Source organism: Cydia splendana, chromosome 22 (genome assembly GCF_910591565.1).
Source record: "Cydia splendana chromosome 22, ilCydSple1.2, whole genome shotgun sequence".
Classification (NCBI taxonomy): Eukaryota; Metazoa; Arthropoda; class Insecta; order Lepidoptera; family Tortricidae; genus Cydia; species Cydia splendana.
This window is the reverse complement of record NC_085981.1, coordinates 1,003,205-1,017,913: the sequence shown is the minus strand read 5'-3', so window position 1 is coordinate 1,017,913 and position 14,709 is coordinate 1,003,205. Positions and strand designations below refer to the sequence as shown.

The following is a 14,709-nucleotide window of genomic DNA, read 5'->3' as shown; positions in this document are numbered from 1 at the left end:
ATTTGTCATTTTTCCTTGTAGACATTAATCGACTAATAATTCTGGAAAACTGCTTTTAGCATGCTTACTAACTAGGGTGGCAGAGTAAGACCAAGGTAACGCTGCAGTGTTTTTCAAAGCAAAGACTTGCAAAGTGTTATTTTAAAGTCATAATTTCATAGCTGTTTGACATTTAAAATATAACACTTGCATGTCTGGTCTGAATCTAGCTAGCAGCTTAGGTATGTTTGACTTAGCACAAAGTGTTCGCTTGTGACTTGGGTTCTATTCCCGCCATCGGTCAACTTTTTCGTTTTTTTTTTTACTTTTTGCGCTGAGTTTCTCCTTTCAGAAAACCGGCTTAGGTACAAACAGCAATACTCTTAACTATCCATCGGTGGACCTTATGCTTTTTGTAATAAGGTTTAGAACATGGTTGCATAAAGTGTGCACGCATTGTGACCCCGGGTTCGAATCCCACCTAGGGTGAACTTTTTGTTTATTATTATTTTTATTTTTTCCGTTACTTTTCCGTTTCACAAAATATCAGAAGATCGTTAACAATGTTTTAAATTGTTTTATCTTGATTTGCTAAAAACGTTAAATGTATGTAGTTCATTTTTATAGAATAAAAGTGGATGACAGGATAGATTTATCTCTGGATAGATGGACATATATTTCAATTTATAACTAACATTATTAAAGATATTTTGTTAATCGACTACTATGAAAATCTCTGCAGAGTTATCTTGGTCTTAATCTAGCAAGCAGATCTATGTATGCTTGGCCCAACGCAAAGTGTTCGCTTGTGACCTGGGTTCAATTCCCGCCACGGGAGAACTTTTTGTTTTTTTTTTTTTACATTTTGGGCTGTTACCCTTTCACAAAATATCAAAAGATCGTTAACAATAACTATTTGAAAAGTCGACCGGCGCAAAATCACCTTTCATAACAAATCATCTATTTCAATTTATAATTTATAATATTTTTACACAATTTGATGTCAAGTAGGTACATATCAATCACAGACATGCCGCATCGTTTTATTTTTTGAATTTATTGAGCTATAGCTTATAGGGACCGAACGCGTTGGAGGGTCTGCCACCAGTCAGCTGCAGAGAAAAATGTCATACGTAGAGGCATAGCTAAGTAATAATAGTTAATAAGAATAATAAGTATAAATTAAAATATGTAAAAATAATTTTCCATAATGTCAATATCCTGAGAGCAAAATGGGGACTACGTTTGTTTGAAGCGGCTGTCCTATTTCCTCTTAAAATTTCGTATGCCTTGTCCCGTGTACGTGGTAGTACGTACCACACAATTTGGACTGTAATTTACAATTTTCATTCATATCAGTAGGTTATTAAATCAGTAGCAAATGTTTAACAAAGGCATACGAAGGGTTACGTATTATTAGATATTAAGTATAACGGAAAACTGCTGTAAGAATGCTTACTAGGATGGTATAGCAACCGTTGACCGGCCTTCCTACAAAGAGTGCCCTGGGCCCCGGTTAGATGTAATAACCGGTATTATACAAAAAGACAGGTGCCATTTGACTATTAGGTACTGATTCAGGTAGTGTGTGATGTGCCTTAAATAGTCGTCGAGTGAAAAATTTACTCATTGACTTTCGGTCCCTCCTGCTCGCTGCTTCTTGGACTTTAGTGAGAGGCCTGAGGCGATTGGTAAGAAGTTACTAACTGACCCAGTCCGTAGGCTGCCTGGATCAAGGTCATTTTTATTGTGTTCACTGAGAAAAGTATAATATTTTTTAATTAGTTTTAGTCCCAAAGTTCAGTTGCCTTCTATTAGAAAACTACCGCACAAGTTCTTTACCAACCGCCTGAGATTGGAGTCACAGCCCGTAACATTGTTCTGCAGCTTTTGGAACTAAGTACCTTCTTTTCGTAACTATTTATAAATCGTCCGCTGTTTAAGTGCACTCCTGCAGCCTTGAGACTCTTCTTGTGTTCTGAAAAAAAAAGCAACAAAGAAAATTTTATTGAGTTTTAAAACATTATGTAACTATTGTAATAACCTAAAAATTCTAAAAACAACTTGATTAATTTACAGTCATATTGCTGGCATTTTGCTTCGGAAGAAAGTGTGAACGCATATGACCTGAGTTCGATTCCCAGGAAAGGTGAACTTTTTGTGTTTATTTTAAAATATATTTATTTCAAAATTAATAAGTAAACCCGCGCTATTGTAGATGGATGGATTATCTTTCAAAATGTCAAATGTATAGAAGTTTTGGGGGTTTCAAGCTTTTAATTATCACTTTTTTCACTCCTTATTCATTTAATTATCGCTTTTTTCACTCCTTATTCATAATTGTGATAAATCTTTGATTGTAATCATGGTAAACCATAGCTATAGCTCAATAAATATTAGTGGTACTTATAAAAAAAGTGCCAACCAAAACACTTATATGCATTTAGAAAAATAAGCATGTAAAAATTTTGATATCTTCTGTTTTTCTGGACCACCATCAACAGTGGCGCCAACTGGTGAGCAAAGAAACGCTAGCCCTCATTTACAGTCATATTGCTGGCATTTTGCTTCGTCAGAAAGTGTGATCGCATAAGTGACTTGAGTTCGATTCCCAGGAAAGGTGAACTTTTTGTGTTTAATTTTTATTTGTAATTTTGATTGCAATTTGTATCCTTTTTTAGTTTTAACAAGATTAAAAAAATATGCTTCAGCTAAATAAATAATGTTCTTTACTAATTGTTATAGTTCGTTTTTTTTAGCATTAGAAAGAACTTGAAAGAAGGTAAGCGATCTTGACATGTCTTTTAATTGAAAAGCGCGTTTTAAAAATCAGTAACTATTTTGCTATTACTTATGAAAGCAGAAGAATATAAATGATCGTATTAGATTCATAATTGTTACATACTTGCCGTAACTTATTTTTAAATTCTCCATCATCAGATCAGCTCGATGGTACCATAATATTGCATTGTCATCCGATTTATACATGCATGAAAAATTTCAGCTCAATCGGACACCGGGAAGTGGAGATCAAATTTAACTTGCAAGATTTGATTACAGACAACGGGACAGGTGAAACTAAATAAAAGCTTGTAAAAGATTTCAAAATGAATAACTAAACCCGTGTCGTACGTTCGATCCCCGACCGCGATGTAAATTATGTATTTACAAAAAAAATATAGAAATTAATGGGCGGTATCTTATCTTATCTTATTTTATACCTTTAAACGAGCAATTCTTGTTATTTATTTCGGAAACGGCTCTAACGATTTCGATGAAATTTGCTATATGGGGGTTTTCGGGGGCGAAAAGTCGATCTAGCTACTAGGTCTTATATCTGGGAAAACGCGGATTTTTGAGATTATTATATATTTTCCGAGCTAAGCTTGGTCTCCCAGATATTTTAAACATAAATTTACACACGAGTGTGTATTGAATGGCTTAAGAGCCAACAGGAGTGGTCATTTCTCCATACAAACGTACTCGACTGTTTCCTCCATGGGTTTTGATGCTAGAGCAATGATTTTTTCAACACAGATTAATATTGTCAATAGCTGTGTCGGACCGTTTTGCTTTTTTTGATATTTTTGTTTTCTAAGGCGCTAGAGCCCTTCAAAAATGGCCTCATTGACTATGCCGCAATGAGAGGCCTAGTATTCAAAACTGACATCAATTAGCCAAAAAAGCAAAACGGTCCAACACAGATAATTTCATAATTATTTAGATTTCCAAATTTGGTTACGATTGGTTAAGTTTTGGAGGAGGAAACAGTCGAGTACGAAACCTCCATTTTTGAGATTTTTACGCAGGATTTTTCGCCTTGTCCTTATCGCACTAGTTTAATTAAGGAGCCGCTTCCGTTAGCGAGACGGGTATATTTACCTAAAATATTTAAAACTCAGCTCCTGTTTCGTCTTAATTAACACAAGTTCGCAATTCCTGTACCTATCGCTGTTATATTGCGGTGCATGAATAGATATACCTATTTTGTTGACTGTAATCAAACACTCAAGCAGATTTTACTTCACATAGCTCAAAGTGGAAAAATAAAGCTATCTAATGAAAAATATATTTCAAGACGTAGGACGACTAATGCATGGATTATAAATTATCTACTTAAAACGATATTTAAATCAGCGCTGGGGGTCTACCGCGAACACCGAAGTTTGCAAATTGCGGGCATCTTTCTCGTTTACTCCCATTACGGCGTATTTAGAGTGACAAATTCATAATTCTCTTTAATTGAATTTAGCTGACCTGCTAGATATCCAATAGTAGTACTTGTGTAGCCTGCAGTCTCTTTCGTTTGTCTTGTTGGTTGGAAACATGGGGCTCACCTGTAATTTTAAAAGTCCATCATACAAAAAGAATACAGGTACAGAGGTATGTACCTACCAGGTAGTGATCGGTAGATTTTTAGGGTATACACTCAAAGTTAAGTATTGTCGAGGCTCGCGAAGGCCGAAGGCCGAAGTTCCGCGTAGGGTTGAAGGCCCGAAGCGTCACACGAGAGGGGGAAAGTTGGAGCTTAAACACGACCCAATAGGAAAAGTGTCTTGACAACCTCACGTCGGGCCTACGGCCTTATGTACAAAAACAAAAATAAATTACAATTGAATATAAATAGGTATCTTATATATAAATTACAATTGAAAGTTGAACAAATATCCGTACATTTAGATAAGTTTACACGTAGATGTCGCTGTTTCGTGCAGTCAAAATTCTGCTTCGCGTAATCATGGTTTTTAACTTTTTATTTACTGGGAATGGAGCTCACGGCCATGCTGTGCTATTACAAATTGGAATTTAGACAAATTGCAATTACAAATTGGGATTCTCCTGTATTTCTTCGATTTTTCTTGGGATAATGATGACCAGTCCCATATTACTTATAATGTCTACCGTGGAGTCAACATCATAATCTGCCACTTTTTCGGTTTAGCTTAGAGGTACGATCGAGCGTATGTTTTGGCTTGGCACTAATTGTTCGCAAAGTATCTGAGTTCGATCCCCGAGACTTTTAATTTTAATACGTATACTCGTATAGTACAGAGACGAATTGTTTCATTATTTTCCAAAACGTACTATTCTATTTTCTTTCCTCAGCAGCCTAGTGACGCCTGGATGATGTCTGTGTTATGTTATAATGTTGGGTGGCTGATGGTAATGGATGAGATGGCCCTACATATTTCTTAAAAAATATTTTACTATAATAGCCTATAATTATGTCGGACTACTTACCTGCCGCCCACAACTTCGTTTGCGTGGAATTAAATAAATAAATTTTCTTTGAAATGTGTGTAAAAAATCTAAAAAGTAAGTACTTATAGATCTTGATAGCAAAGTTAGGTACACTTATCACCAAACATCGGATTCTAGGGGGCAAATTGTATGACGGATAGGGATCCCGTCATACAATTTGCCCCCTAGAATCCGATGTATATGCTTATCACTGTGATCGTTCGATTCGCCAGCACGGCCTGAAATGACGGCCACGTTTCCTTTAAACAGTTCCAGTTCCATCGTCAGGGTTTAAAGTCACATCAGTACAATGGTTTACGATCTCTTCGATAAGGAATAACTTAATAGTAAGAAAACTTAACTTATCGCAATAATGCATATTTGTTCCTGAGTTATGGATGTTTCTATGTAAGTATATAAGTATTTATATAGGTATATATTTGTGTATATTATATATATCGTGGTCTAGTACCCACAACACAAGCCTCATTGAGCTTACTGTGGAACTATGTCGATCTGTGTAATTATTGTCATATAATATTTATTATTTAATCCTTTGGATTAGGCTGATCAAACAACAGTCCACCTACCCTGCCTATGTACAGTCAGCCAAGAAAGTGGTCTACCACTTTTCGACTCTATCATCTGATTGATAGAGTCGAAAAGTGGTAGATCACTTTCTTGGTTGACCGTACCTACAGATTCGATGAAGGTGTTATGGAGCTAGAAGAGCCTAGAAATTAAACCAAAGTCAAGTCTTAAAGTGTAACTAGTAGTCGCTCCCTAAGATCTTTCTAGCATTTTTGAAAGTTGGATATTGTGTATTGTGTAAAAGTTATTTTGTAATTTTCAGTTTTAGTTTCTTAATTTTATTACTTGTTTTCTTTATTTATTTTTCGTCTTAAGTTAGGTTTGTTATAATATGAATATAAAAGTAAAATATAAAAACACTTACAAAACAATAAAAAATACATATAAACACATTATAAAAAACCTAACCTAGGGTGCCGCCGGCAGCGGAGCTTGGCCCAAGCTGCCGGTGGTCAGGGCCGCAGAGTGAGGAACCGACGTACTATACGCGCCGTGTCCAATATTACCGCCTTCTGCATCTGACCCTTGATCCAACCACCCAGCGAGAGTCTCTCTAGGTGTTGGTCGAGACTCTTCGCTATGAGACCGTTCGCTGACACAACTATCGGAACAATGATCGTCGAGTCAACATCCCACATGGCGGTAATCTCGTGAGCTAAGTCTAGGTACTTGCTGGACTTGTCCTTCTCGGCCTTCACGAGATTCTCATCATGGGGGATGGTGACGTCGGCGAGCACGGCCCGGCGCTGCGATCGGTCTATCAGCACGATGTCAGGCTTATTGGCGACAATAGTCCTGTCAGTGATGATAGATCGATCCCAATAGAGCGTGGCACGACCATTCTCGAGAACAGGCGCAGGTAAGTACTTGTAGTACGGTACTTCGCGGTCCACAAGGCCGTATAGAAGAGCAAGTTGCTGGTGAATAATCCTGGCTACGAGATTATGTCTGTGCAAGTACTCACCGTTAGCAAGATGAGAACAACCGGAAATGATATGCCTGAGTGACTCTCCGGGACGGCGGCATGCCCGACAAATGTCGACCGTACCGTCCTTCAGGATATATTTCCGATAGTTGTTCGTCATCATCACTTCGTCCGCAATTGCACAGGCAAAACCCTCGGTTTCTCCGAAGAGGTCCCCGAATCGTAACCAGTTCACCGACGCGAGCAGGTCCACATCGGGTCCCGTGAGGGCCTTGTAGAACCGCCCGTGTAGCGCCTTACTCTCCCATGCCGCCTTGCGATCCGCAGTACTTAGTACCACAGGTTTGCGCCAGTTCTCGTTTGCCAAGGAGAGCGGCGTGAGGTTCCTGTCTACTGCCACCACATCACGATGCATCCCACACTCGTTGTTAAGGAAATAATTCCTGAGATTGTACACCTCGCGGTTGTGGAGATCCTTGGCGTTTAGGAAGCCTCGGCCTCCACACTTCCGTGGGATGTACAATCTCATAACTGACGAGCGTGGGTGTAGCATGCGATGTGTGGTGAGCAGTGACCGGACCCTCCGATCCAGGGCGTCCAGCTCGGTCTGAGTCCACCTTAGTATGCCAAAGGAGTATGTGAGAAGAGGCATTACCCAGGCGTTGAAGGCGCGCACTTTGTTGCCTCCTGACAAAAGACTGTTAAGGACTTTTGTGAGCCGACTGAAAAAGCGCTCCTTCACCGACCGTCTAATACCCTCGTCCTCAATACCCAACGACTGTGACATACCAAGGTATTTATAGGTCTCTGATTCAGAGATAGACCTGAAAGACATTGTCTCAGAAAGTTGTAAATTTGTTGAATTTACAACCTTCCCCCGCTGTACATGCATAACCGCACATTTATCGACACCAAACTCCATGTTGATGGCACTACTGAAGACTTCGGTGGTTTTCAGTAGCTCCAACATTACTTGTTTTATTATTAAGGTATTAGCCAATTGATGTGACCTGGTTAAAAAGAGTGGCACGTTCTCTGCACGGCGCGGCGCTGTGGTGGAGTGTGCGCGTAGGTCTCGGTGGGACGTCACAGGCGCCGCGTCCCAGGACGGCCAGGATCAGCAGGGCAGTACTGTGTGCTCTCCGGAGCCACAGGTGGACTGGCGTCGGTAGTATTACTCCCTCTGGAATTTGCAGGTTTACACATTTAGTCAAATGTTGGATTTCACGTTACTACCTGCGACATTTGGCCGATCGTTGATAAAATCCAAGGCGAAAGTGCAGCCAGCCGTGTGGCCCGTGAGTTCCAAGTTGAATGTAAGAACTTTGCTTTGCTTTGCTCGGTCGATCGAAAAGGGCTATAGGCTATATATAAACGAAACTAAATAAAGGAATTGTGAACCTCTATATAACTATTACCGGATTTGACGCAGAAGAGCCACGTTACAAAATTCGACAAGTTTACTGGATTAGTAGTTTTTTTTATCGATCCAAATTTTGGAAATTTTTATAATGCGGAAATTGGCATAAAGGACTTACGGCTCGACCACGTCATTGAGCGACTGGCGACGACGGCAGCGACAACCATAGATGGAAACGAAAGGTCCGATCGCTGTGTCTCGCTTCAACCTATTTATATAAATACATAAGTACTTAATTTGAAAAAGACGGGTAGTCTTGTCTCGCGAGCGAGGCGAGATGCTGTTGTCGTATCCGTCCTGTGCTAGGCCTAGGTACTATGATCTCAATTTGACTTGATTGCATTATTCTTCTTCTTTCTCACGTTATCCACCACTCCAGAATCGATTGTCTGACACTTTGTTTGTTGTTCACCTCATAGGTACAGATACCGCCTATATACAAGCACAGCAAGTTATCTTACATATTTTCATTAGGTAACAAATTAACTGGTTATTCCGTTATATTTAAGGACTATTTCTCATTTGCTTTATCTATCTTTACAAATTACTAGGTACCAAACTAACTTAAGCAGGTATTATTACTAACAAACTTCTAATCTATTTTCGTACCTACTTTTATGATAGGTATTACGGTTATTATTTTATTTATTTATTTATTTAAACTTTATTGCACAAAATACAAATAAAATGTACAAATGGCGGACTTAATGCCTAAAGGCATTCTCTACCAGTCAACCATAGGGCTAAACAGAGATGTAGTAAAAATGGTGCAAGAAGAAGAGTAAGAGAATTCAATTAGGAACTATTGCAAACAACTGAAAAACATAATAAACTACATATACAATACACAGATAAAAATAATAAAATATATACAATGAATATACTACTACATAATTCTCACATACATACTAATATATTACGATGGATACTACCTACTCATACTCTTGTTTCAGCAGATGTTTATGCAGCATCCTCTTAAAAGCAGATTTGCTCGGGGCTTGTCTTATGTTATAAGTAGGTAGGTATTTAAACTTACTGTAGTCTATCGGTTTTATTAATTTGATTGATGCCTTAACTATACTAAGCCAAACCAACTTTGGCAGTAAAAAACAGCGCGAAATTGGAAATTTGTATGGAATTCTAAATTTTTCAAATTTGTCGCCTTGTTCTACTGCTGCTAATAACAAAGCTGGTTTACCGGAGTATATTTAGGTAACTAATGACCCATGTAAGGCCCATATAGTGCCTTACCTAGCCCACTTTTTAAATACTAGATCCTTTTTACAAAAACTGTTACAATTAATATAAAACGCTGTTTTCTAACAAGGAAGGGTACCCAACTCGTCAGCTCCGATTTGATTAATTTTTATATATGTTATAGAGTAGTCTAAAATAACGGACACGTGTTTTGTTTAGCTGCCCATACTCAACTTCCTGGGAGAAATTGGCCTCCAAAGTACTGAAAAGTGACAAAACGCTCTAACTTCTGTAGAGAGTTTTATTCAAGCAAATTTCAAGTTAATTACCTACTGGTTTGCATATACGTTACAGAACATGAAAAAATACTGGACACGTGTTTTGTTATTTCGACTCAAACTCATATTTTACAAAAAAAAACACACTTCAAAGTTTCATAATTCTTATCCTTTCACTCGAACTTCACGTTAGTTATCTTTTCGTTTTTTTTATCATGAAAACTAAAAACTTCCCGGTAGTGAAGAAAATGTTATCAATGTTGTCATGGTTGTAAACCGGTTTGGACATTAAGTCCTAGCATATTTTGAAACATCAAAGATCCTAAAAGTGTACATTTGAAATATTTGAATACCCTGTTAGGCGCGCGGCAACGTGTTGGCGGCGCCGGGCGGGCGAACACACGGTATTGAAGTGAAGCGCGTGAAACGATGACAAGTATGAAATTTTGAAGTGTGTTTTTTTTGTAAAATATGAATTTGAGCCCAAATAGCAAAACACGTGTCCATTATTTTTTCATGTTCTTCAACATATATTCAAACCAGTAATTAACTAGAAATTTGCTTGAACAAAACTCAGGAGTTAGAGCGTTTTGTCACTTTTCAGTACTTTGGAGGCCAATTTCTCCCAGGAAGTTGAGTACTTATGGGCAGCTAAAAAAAAATACGTGTCCGTTATTTTAGACTACTCTATAACATATAATATAAAAATTAATCAAATCGGAGCTGACGAGTTGGGTACCCTTCCTTGTAAGCCAAAGCTACAATAATAATTATGACGATGATTCGTACATGATTCGGAACTGTTCCCTGCTGATTTCGCCGTACTGCCGTACTGCGTCCCGACCGGTCGGTGTCGGCGTCCTCCTGTCCGCCCACTCGCCTTTTGAAGACTCTAGATATGCTGGACTGCGGTGCGCCACCTAAATACGAAATGGTTTGTGCTCAACCATAGACTAGGAATTCTCTAGACCGAGTTCAGAGCAATTATTTCATGCAACCGATGATGCCAAGGAAGTCGGTTAAAAATGCGGGGGTGCGCGGGACGAGGTGAGCAAAGTCCCGTGCCGTGATTGGTCCGTTCAAAGACACTTTCGACTCGAACATGGAGTAAAATTACCGTATGCGTGGCAGAGGGGGTAGCGCGACTATGCTAAGTCTGGAGGATGTTTTGTCTGTGTGCTCAACTAACTAAAACCATCTAAAACTAACCCCCATATGAACATACCTCAGACACTGAAGTCAGAGTTTGATAGTTCATAATGTAAAATAATAATAATAAGCACTGTAGTTAATAATGTAAAACATGGAATAGGGTAGGTGTGTTAGTTTTCGTCCAGATCTAGTTTTCGTCCACTTGATGAAATTTGAATATAAACCTACATTAGTGCACAAATTTGTACGTATTGCAATCCTTAATGTCAAAACAATATATCTGTCTACATAAAAATGATATTTCGCATTTAGAAAATTAAAAATCAAATACATATATATTATTATTTGCTTTTCTGTCAAGTGGACGAAAACTAGAGCACGGACGAAAACTAGCGCAATGACCCTATATTTCCATTAGTTGAAATTTCCCGCAGTTGAAATTGCCCCCCTGCACTTATCGCACTTTCTTGATTTTCTTATGTTCCCATCGTGGGCCAACATTACACCATTAAGATTAACTGGAAAGATCCCTGAAAGAGATATACGAGTATGTTCGCATTTGTACAAATGATGTGTGTTTTTTCTTGTTTTATGTTACTTTTTGTACAATAATAAAAATCACTAAATGTAAGCCTATAATATTTAAAGAGTTCCCTCATTTCCTCATCGATCCCATCATCAAAAATGGATTTTGACAAACTGTATACTTTATACTTTACCTCCGTGATCGTTAGTGCTAGAAAGCTGCAATAATGGCATGGATTTGGATATGCACGCCATCATAAATCATGCATGAACATCAGGACCGGCTGGAATGCATACAGCGGGCCTCGTACGCCCGACGCTATGAGCTGAGTATGAGGGCGCCGAAGGCGCCCGGCTTTGGTAAGCGTCTCTAGAGCGTGTCACGTACGTCAGGTCATCACTCAGGTCCTGGAACTTCATAGTGTTCAAGTACCTATACCTACCTACTGTTAATATAGACCGGTAGTAACGAAATATCACTGAACGATCACGTGAACCGCGGTTCCTTTAAAGATTTCCAGTTTCATTATCACATTTTGGGACAGGGATATTTACGATCTGATCATCTTCGATGAGGAAAAATATCGTAAAAAAATCTTATCACAATAAAGCCTAGATTTCTTTCTGAAGTTAAACTTCCGATGGCAGTGCCTTTCTTATAAATAGCGCCTGTACTTATACCAATCCTTGTGGTGTTATAAATGTGATTGCAATAAACTTAACTATAAATAAAACTAAACCTAAGCTAACCCATAATAACTATTGAACTTTATAACCCAACTCGCATCGTTACCTACTTACCTATTAGCTGTATCTACCTAAGTTAACTTAATTAACAAAATTGTATGAATGACATAGGGCATCCGATAGCTGGCGCAGGTAGTAATGTATGTAAAGTATGAGCATGAGCGTTATGTGAGCATCTACTTAAAGGTTCCGTCACACAGGCGCGTTTTCCGGGCGGGGCGTGAGCGCGGCGTAAGCGTTTTAATATGTCAAAAAATGGCAAAAAAATCACTATTGTTGTATGGGCGCCCTACATAAATATTTATTTTATTTTGTTTTTGGTATTTGTTGTTATAGCGGCGACAGAAATACATTATCTGACAATTTCAACTGTCTAGCTATCACGGTTCATGAGTTATTGCCTGTTGACAGACAGACAGACAGACAGACAGACAGACAGACAGACAGACAGACAGGCAGACAGACAGATAGACAGACAGACAGACAGACGGACAGAAGGACGGACAGCGGAGTCTTAGTAATAGAGTCCCGTTTTTACCCTTTGGGTACAGAACCCAAATTAAAAAAATTGGGAACCTCTTACTTGAAGAATTATAATTTTTTTCTTGCTCATCACACATAACAGCGGAATGCCCAGGGTGCCAAGATCACAATAGTTGATAGAAAACGCCAATCGAAACTTAAATAGTGCGTGACTTTTCGCAGCATCTATCACCCCGATACATTTCTTTTTATCGTTTGGCGTTTGTCGATTAAAGATTTGAGTCTAATTAAATATACCTATACAAATGTCCCGTCTTTTTACGAGGAACAATCTATAAGCGCCATCGGGATCTATAGCACTTACGACCTTCTTCGGGAAAACAGTCTTACAGGGTAAGCAATAATTTATTAATAAGTACAACTAAGTTCTAATTCAAAATACACGTTGTGTAAACAAACACAATTTGCTTTAGTAGGTACCTACCTACCTACCTATCTACTATAGCAAATTCAACGCATTCACACATTGATACTACACACTGTTTTGTACAAGTAAGTACACATAGGCTATATTAGACCCAAACCAAACGGACGACTGGGATCATATCTCTATCTCTCTCACCCCACCTTCAATCATGCGAGCGTGTATGAGAAGTTTTACGACCCCGGTCGTCCGTTTGGTTTGGGTCAACTATAGATATAGATTATTTGTTGTACCTTGACCGCTAAATTGGTTCTCATCCGGTTCCAGGTCATTGGAGTCAGGTGAGGTGTATCTGGTTGCTCTGCTGTTAGGCCTGAACCCCTGGAGCAGGGCTCCCGCTGCCGGATGCTTTGTCATTGGAACGCGTCGCGGGTTGGGGTTTGGAGAGCCCTGGATTAGAGCATAGATGATCTTAATATATGATGTGCTATACGCGTGCGTCCGTGAGGGACAGAACATAAGCAATGCGAATTGGTTTGTTGCCCACCATAAAGCATACTAAATTTACGCTGGGGAATAAAAATGTGATACTGCGACAAGGACAAACAATTAGCGCTTTCTCTGCTACTCCTACTGAAAGATACATAAAACTCTCCCATTCGGTCATATCCCCCACCCCTCATGCCTGATCCAGTTATAGGTACTAGATTCATGGTTTAGACTTGAGTGTAAAGTTAGACCTAAGAAAAGTCTGCAACGATTTACATAGCACACGCTGTGCAAGTGTTATTTTAAACGTCAAACTTGCACTGCGTGTGCTATCAAAATCGTTGCAGACTTCTTTTGGTCTAACTCTAGTAGTGTTTTAGGCAAAACTAACGGGAAAATAGCATGAATTATAAATATTATATCATGTTATGATGACAATTCTTTGACATGTATTATAGCTTGCATATTAAAAATACGCTTTAGAATCCATTTCGCATGTACTAATCAGCGTGAGCGATTATTATACATCGACAGTTTACAAATAAATACAGAAAAACACATCATGGTCGCACGCCGGGCCGGTACAGGCCGGTTAGCACTATCATTTTAAATTTTCCCGCTCGATATTTTACTTACGAGAGTTGCTGCATCCCCGAACGCAGCAAAGTTTTTCAGATGCGGCCATTATCTAGGCCGCCGAGTTGGCCGTAAAACTAAAAATCAAGACACGAGTCACGATATTCAGAAATGTTTGTTTTGAAAATCAGGTTACCTAGTAAAAAGTCAAAAAGACAATTGAAAGACAGTTTAGGTATTTTTTTATTTCATTGCAGTGACATTATGCCAGTACAATATGATTTTATGTAGCAAAAATAACAAAAGTATAGCCGGTCAAACAACTGTGTCAGTAGAAAAAGACGCGAAATTCTGATTGTCTATGGGACGATAACCCATCCCGCTTATATTTTTTAAATTTTCCGCGTTTTTACAGACCATAAATACTGATAGCCGTAACAGACTAACCGCACCGCTTTTTTTCTGCGTATAACTAAACGCTGAGCACCGTGAAATGTTGCACCAGGAAATAAAACAAGTGGGTGAGGGGTAAAATTGTTGCCGTTACCGGCGACATCTCTAGATAATTGACAAGACAGACCCCCCCATACTTCATATTGGTAGTTCTAAGTGAAACAGCCCTGGCCGACGGCGCGCTACTGCGCAGTGTTGCCACGCTACTGTCATGTCCACTCCACTCCAC

At 38.9% G+C, this 14,709-nt stretch overlaps 1 protein-coding gene across 2 annotated transcripts; it reads right to left on the bottom strand.

The window, feature by feature from the left end:
* Nucleotides 1-1,738: 1,738 nt before the first annotated feature.
* LOC134801569 (uncharacterized) lies at nucleotides 1,739-14,228 on the bottom strand. Of its 2 annotated transcripts, XM_063774182.1 has the most exons (7): nucleotides 14,088-14,228; nucleotides 13,256-13,412; nucleotides 10,421-10,551; nucleotides 8,275-8,364; nucleotides 7,747-7,919; nucleotides 4,237-4,316; nucleotides 1,739-1,957 (listed from the first exon to the last, which is right to left on the bottom strand). In XM_063774182.1, the coding sequence occupies exons 2-5, from the start codon at nucleotides 13,292-13,294 to the stop codon at nucleotides 7,823-7,825; spliced, it is 357 nt and encodes a 118-aa protein (XP_063630252.1). In that variant the 5' UTR covers nucleotides 13,295-13,412; nucleotides 14,088-14,228; the 3' UTR covers nucleotides 1,739-1,957; nucleotides 4,237-4,316; nucleotides 7,747-7,822. The 2 variants fall into 2 exon arrangements, with proteins under 2 accessions (XP_063630252.1, XP_063630254.1); XM_063774184.1 differs by lacking the exon at nucleotides 8,275-8,364.
* Nucleotides 14,229-14,709: the final 481 nt, after the last annotated feature.